General features: G+C 37.5%; 1 protein-coding gene across 1 annotated transcript; it reads left to right on the top strand.

Moving 5' to 3' along the window:
- Nucleotides 1-1,289: 1,289 nt before the first annotated feature.
- On the top strand, nucleotides 1,290-4,908 carry LOC111311327 (AP2-like ethylene-responsive transcription factor ANT). Its single transcript, XM_022910701.2, has 9 exons — nucleotides 1,290-1,757; nucleotides 1,842-2,511; nucleotides 2,735-2,817; nucleotides 2,987-2,995; nucleotides 3,084-3,172; nucleotides 3,278-3,351; nucleotides 3,451-3,501; nucleotides 3,612-3,688; nucleotides 4,105-4,908. The coding sequence occupies exons 1-9, from the start codon at nucleotides 1,421-1,423 to the stop codon at nucleotides 4,767-4,769; spliced, it is 2,055 nt and encodes a 684-aa protein (XP_022766436.1). The 5' UTR covers nucleotides 1,290-1,420; the 3' UTR covers nucleotides 4,770-4,908.
- Nucleotides 4,909-6,557: the final 1,649 nt, after the last annotated feature.

The raw sequence follows: 6,557 nt of genomic DNA, 5'->3' as shown, positions 1-6,557 counted from the left end.
TATATATAGCATATCATTTGCTTCATCTCTTTTTTTTTTCTCCAATTTAATGTTTTATGGGAGTTTTCAGGGAAAAAAATCCAGCTCAAGCCATTGTTTCTTTAAGGCTTTAACAATATAAAGAAAAACTTGGTGTTTCCCTGTCACCCTAGCATTACAGTTGAGGATCACAGCCAACTTCATTACGGTCAGCTGAATGAAGCACAAGTTCAGCAGAGGTCACATCGGATGGCCCACTCAGATACACCTTTCTTTATCAAAATCTACGGTGGGTGATAGGCTGTGACCATTTTTATGGTCCCAGTTAGGGAATAAATATTATTTCAGCCTTCTTCTAAATACTACTACTACTAATCCTATTATCGTTTGTGTGTTTCCTCCCATCGCAAGTTTTTTTTTTTTTTCTCTCTTTTCAAATTAAAGCTACGAACCAAGTTGGAGCATTATTTAAGTTGGCAGACCAGGGCAAAACAAAAACATTAGGTTTAAATTGGATCCTTTTTGAGTTTGCAGAGGGGCACAGAAGGCTGTACTGTATGAAGTGACTGGATGGGCAGTGTCCTGCCCGTCAAATCTATCTAAGGCCCTGCGACCGTAAATATAAAGCAAAACCAAGTTTGGTTATCTGACCACCCCTTCTCCCCTATTGGCTATTTCACACCTCCACTAGATTCAACTGACACGTTTTTGCTGTCAATCTTGAAGTAGAGAAAAAGAGTATGTGTGTATGAGAGAGAGAGAGAGAGAGAGAGAGAGAGAGAGAGAGAGTGTGTGTGTGTGTGTGTGTGTGTAGAAAAAAGTGGGTAATTATATCTGGGTTTTGTGTTTCTTTTTGTGTGTGTGTAAAAAGGGAGGAGTTTGTATGGGGCGCATTTGAGTAACTGAAGGGAGGCTTTGTGAGTTTATGCAAAAAGGGTTTTTGGTAGTTATGTTTGTATCTGAGATTTTTGTAGGGTTTAAGCGAGAATGTTAAAGGAAAAATTAAAATAAAACGTAAAGAGGGGAAGTGGAGCGAGAAAGGAAAAGTAAAAGAGACGTGGTCTTTCTCATATACACAGATCCCTATGGAATGAAGGAGCGCCCCCCAGCATTGCTTGCTTGAATTCATTCTTTTTGTTTAGTTTAAAGAGACCAATTTTGTTCACTTTAGAGCGAGAAGACAGAGGCTGAGTGAGAGAGAAAAAGAGTGCATAGATTTAAGAGTTCTGGACCATTGGAAATGTTCTTGCAACGAGTTCTGCTACTAGACAACAAAAGGCCAAGCTTTCAGATGGGAGGGAGGCAAGAGATTTCGGTATGATTAGTTTATTTTTGCTTCAATGATTGAGTTGCCTTGCAGCTGGGTATATGTAACTGCTGAGGAACTTCTTGAATAAGAAAAGCAAGAGAGAGAGAGAGAGAGAGAGAGAGAGAGAGGAAGATGAAGACTATGAACGACAATAGCAATGGCAGCAATAATCACTGGCTGGGTTTCTCTCTTTCACCCAACATGAAAATGGAGGTAGCTACTGATCCCCAACACCGTCATCATCAGTACCCTCATCATAGTCAAGCTGCTTCAGCAGCTGCTCCTGCTGTTTCTTGTATTTCTAATGCTGTTCCTACAAGCTTCTACTTGCCTTCTCACCTCAATGGTACTGGAATCTGCTATGGAGTTGGAGAAACTGGAGGCTTTCACGCTCCCTTGTCTGTTATGCCACTTAAGTCAGATGGGTCGCTATGCATAATGGAAGCACTTAGTAGATCACAATCAGAAGGTTTGCTTAAGCTATTTTGCATGTTTTCCCATATCTTATTTGCTTTTAGTTGTTCTAAAACTTGTATTGGTTTATTTTGTAAAGGGATTGTACCTACTTCATCTCCAAAACTGGAGGACTTTTTGGGTGGTGCAACAATGGAGACTCATCAATATGGAAGCCACGAAAGAGAGGCAATGGCTCTGAGTTTAGACAGCATGTACTACCACCAAAATGCAAACCAGGAAACTAACAGGCATCATTCTCTGGAACTTCTTCAAGAACCATTTAGGCAACAAGACCAAGAGTTTGATGTTCAAACTCATCCTTACTATTCAGCCTTGGCCTGCCAAGGCATGTATCAATCGCCATTGGAGGAAACCAAGGATGCCCAACTTACACACTGTAATTCCCAGATTCCTCAATTGGGAGAGGAAACAATGCCATGCTTTAAAAACTGGGCAACTAGACAGTACTCTACCCATAGTTCACTGGAACAGCAGATGACTAATAGCATGGTTGATGATGGGGCTGCTTCTGGGTCTGTTGGTACAATGGGTTGCGGGGATTTACAGTCACTCAGTTTGTCAATGAGCCCCGGATCTCAGTCCAGTTGTGTTACAGCTCCAAGACAGATCTCACCTACTGCCACTGAATGTGTGGCCATGGAAACAAAGAAGAGAGGGACTGGAAAAGTGGGCCAGAAGCAACCTGTTCATAGGAAGTCGATTGACACATTTGGACAGAGAACATCCCAGTATAGAGGTGTTACTAGGTCAGTTCATACTGTTCCTCTAATCCACTACATTTCATTCTTGGTCTTGTTAACATAGTTTCTTAACTGTTTTCCTTACTATTGTTTAGTTATTCTTTAAATTCATTCCATTATCCTGCTATCATTCAGGTTGCATTTTTTTAATGTATTATTCTATTCTGAAATGTCTTGTTTTCTTTTATCAAAATATTCGAGTAACCTTTTGTCAAATTACTTCCACCAGACATAGATGGACGGGTAGATATGAAGCTCATCTCTGGGATAACAGTTGCAAGAAGGAAGGACAAACCAGGAAAGGGAGGCAAGGTTTGTCAAAAGCAAAAACGAAACACATTTACAGTATCCGTTTGGAAGTATTCCTTCTTTTGAATGCAATTCTTGGTCCATCTGTCTTAATGACCTGACTTGTGTTATTTGTACTTGTCATGTTCGTGCTCCCCGTGGATGCCATTTCTATCAACTCATGCTTTTTCAGTTTATCTTGGTGAGCATTCTCTTAACCAGTAGTTAATTAGCATTGCATTAATGATTTTGATTGACTCTTATTAATCTAGTTCACAAATGAACTTCAGGGGGTTATGACATGGAAGAGAAAGCTGCTAGAGCTTATGATCTTGCGGCTCTTAAGTATTGGGGACCTTCCACGCATATAAATTTTCCGGTAAGTGAAACGGATGGCAACTTTATTTGATTTTTGTTGTTCAAAATGAAAAAAAAATTTGATTGCTGAGGAAAACCGTATGACTTATTTTTGTTGCTTTGGCAGCTTGAAAATTACAGAGATGAACTGGAGGAAATGAAGAACATGAGCCGCCAGGAATATGTTGCCCATCTGAGGAGGTTGGTTTCTAATTTGCATTCTAAATTCTAAACTCTATTTTTTATTGTTTTTGCCTATTATGTCTTGATGATAAGTTAATATATTGCTTTTATTTGCAGGAAAAGTAGTGGGTTTTCCAGAGGGGCCTCGATGTACAGAGGAGTAACAAGGTTTCTATTGCTTTTAATTTCCTTTTATGTCATTGAACCTCGTCATTTTTCTTTTCCTTTATGAGAGATTACATGTACTGATTCCTCTTTTTTTTTCTTCTTTGGTGTAGGCATCATCAGCATGGAAGATGGCAAGCTCGCATTGGCAGGGTTGCTGGAAACAAAGACCTTTATCTTGGAACATTTAGTAAGTTCTTGATAGTTTTGGATCTCTTGCAAACAATTTTTTTTCTTGAATCTGTTGGTAGTTGTTTTCTTTGCTTTTTCTTTTACCATCATTTTTCATTCGTAGTTCAAATTTATTGGCTGTTCCATTAGGATAAAGAGCATTTAAACGGCTCATTTTTATGACGTCTCTGCTCTTATCTTTCCAATAGAGAATAATGATGCTTTTATAAGGCTGAAGACAGTTGCTTTAAAAACTGTACGTTGCTGATTCCAGTCCCAATGACCTTTTTTAAGGCTGTTTTCTCTAGTGAGGTGATAAAGAAGATGGGAAAAGAATTTCTTAGTCTAAAATGCTTAATCCAAAAGCTAAATCTTTTTTCCAAAGCTCTTGACGTAACAAAAATTTGTCAATTAACGGTTCTGGCTTCATTTCAGGCACCCAAGAGGAAGCAGCTGAAGCTTATGACATTGCTGCCATTAAGTTCCGAGGTGTCAATGCTGTGACCAACTTTGACATAACAAGATATGATGTTAAAAGGATCATGGCTAGCAATACTCTCCTTGCTGGTGAGCTAGCTAGGGGAAAGAAAGAGACAGATTCAAACAATGAGGCCAACGATTACAGTACACCGATTCTAACGAATGAAGAGACTCAACCTGACGTCAACAATAGGAATGCTTCAGACTGGAAGATGGCTTTGTATCAATCACCACAGCAACAACCAAGCATTGGTGCTGTTGAGTCGCTTGACCAGAAGTCCGTGAGTACCGGAAATTATCGAAATCCCACTTTCTCAATGGCCCTGCAAGATCTCGTTGTTGATTCAGTGAGCTCTAGCCAGCCATTGTTGGATGAATCCACCAAGCTAGGGACTCAATATTCCAACCCATCATCGTTGGTAACCTGTGTGAGCGACTCGAGAGAAGGCAGCCCTGATAAAACAGGCTCCGCAAGGCTTTTTGCTAAGCCTCCCTTGGCATCAAAGTTGATTAGTCCAACTAATGGTGTTAGTTGCTTCCCATCAGCAGCAGCTGAACTGAGGCCCGGTGCTCTCTCAATGGCCCACTTGCCCCTTTTTGCTGCCTGGAACGATACCTAAATCCCTTTTCTCCTGTTACTGGAACATGTTGAAGTTTTGCATGAGGAAGAAAAAGTAACAAAATCAGTGGAGTTAGGAGAAAAGTAAGATTTTGATTAATGTATTTTTTAAGGTGCAGTTAGTGGGAAGGAATTTGGGGTTAACGAAAGACGGGTGGGGGGCCAGTGTTCTGTCTGGGAACCAAAGTGTACCTTTCGGCTTCATATTGGAATGAAGATTTTTACAAAATGGAGGGAAGGGATTAAGAAAGGGGGGGGCCCAAATGATTAAATTTTATCGAATGATGATGTTTTAGATATTGCTGTGGCTGTTCATATAATTGAATCCGCTTTTTACTTTTTATTAGGGGCCGGTAAGTACAAAATTACCAGCTCAATGTTTCCCAATAATGCAAAAGGGGAGCTGAGTTTGGACAAACAATATCTCCTATCCATCCTTCCCACAAGTTTGTCCCTCAAATCTACATTGCACACATGATTACATTAATCGCCCTACATTAATCGCCCTCTTATTTAACATTAGCTTTCCGCTCCATTATGTCAAAAAGGTTGCCATGAGATTCTCGAAGGAAGGACTTTAGCAAGTTTTGTTGTAGGATTTAATAGTGTCATAATTAGTGACGACTGTCTGCTACTATATATCAACTTCGTAAAGGAATAATGACATAGTTGCTAAAAATCCCATTAGCTTTTTCCTTATTCCTCGATGTAAACCAAATGTAATAAAAAGCGATTCCATGTCCATGTCCTGGTGAGTTCGCGTCAAAAGTGATGCATGTATTGTGTAAATTGAGAGAAGATATGAGATCCTTAACCCTTGTGTGGACACTGCCGTTACTTCGTTAATTTGCTATGTCTGAGGTGGATTGCGATCTTCGGACGATTAAATTGTTGGGATTTCACTGACTGGATGACAGCGATGAATACGTGCTGCAAAAGCTGGAGGTTGAATAACTCGTTTTCTGATAATTATTAATCTCAAAAAAGTCCACACTTTGGAAAACATGCATGCTTATCTTCACCGCGATCATGATTAAGCATAAAAATGTCAAAAATGGGGTTAATTTAATGCTTTTAAGGAAATTTGATGATATTAAAGCTATCCTTTTCACTTAAACGTCGAGTCAGTGATATGATTTTTTATGGAATTATATCTTTATGACAATAATTTTGTTCCGTTAACTTTTCTTGCAATGAATCAATGGTTTATAATTAATTTTATAAAATTTTCAATTTAAAAGATCCTTAGGATATGAAAATTTATAATTTAAAAGATCCACTGCTAGATTATCCAGCTTAAGTTTAGACAACATTTTGTTTTCATTTACTTATATTTAATATATATGAAACATGCATTTCATAATAACTTAAGATTTAATGTCGTAAATTATCTTTAAATTATAATAAAATATTTAATATAATACTTGAATTTAAAAATTTTTTAATTTGATAAGAATTATAAATATGTAACTAATATGATATTTATTTTCAATATAATTAATTTTAAATCATAATACGTAATAGATAAATAATTTTTTAAATATTACATTAATTAGCATATTTATTATTGAAATATAATATTTAAAAATTTTTAAAATTCAAATATATATTAAATATTTTAATATAATTCAAGAGTAATCCATAATATTAACCCATAACTTAGTGAACTCAAACATTATCAAAAAAGGATTTCTAGGCAGATATGCTCAATAATATCGAAATAAAAACGAACTGTAGAAGGAAGGATGGTAAGAAAGAACTGTTGGTAATTGCCAGATGGTTAAATGAT

The sequence above is a fragment of the Durio zibethinus genome, chromosome 1 (assembly GCF_047325235.1).
Source record: "Durio zibethinus cultivar Kanyao isolate XHJ-2024 chromosome 1, ASM4732523v1, whole genome shotgun sequence".
In the NCBI taxonomy this organism is placed as follows: Eukaryota; Viridiplantae; Streptophyta; class Magnoliopsida; order Malvales; family Malvaceae; genus Durio; species Durio zibethinus.
Note: the sequence above shows the minus strand (reverse complement) of the source record. Positions and strands in the feature narration are given on the sequence as shown.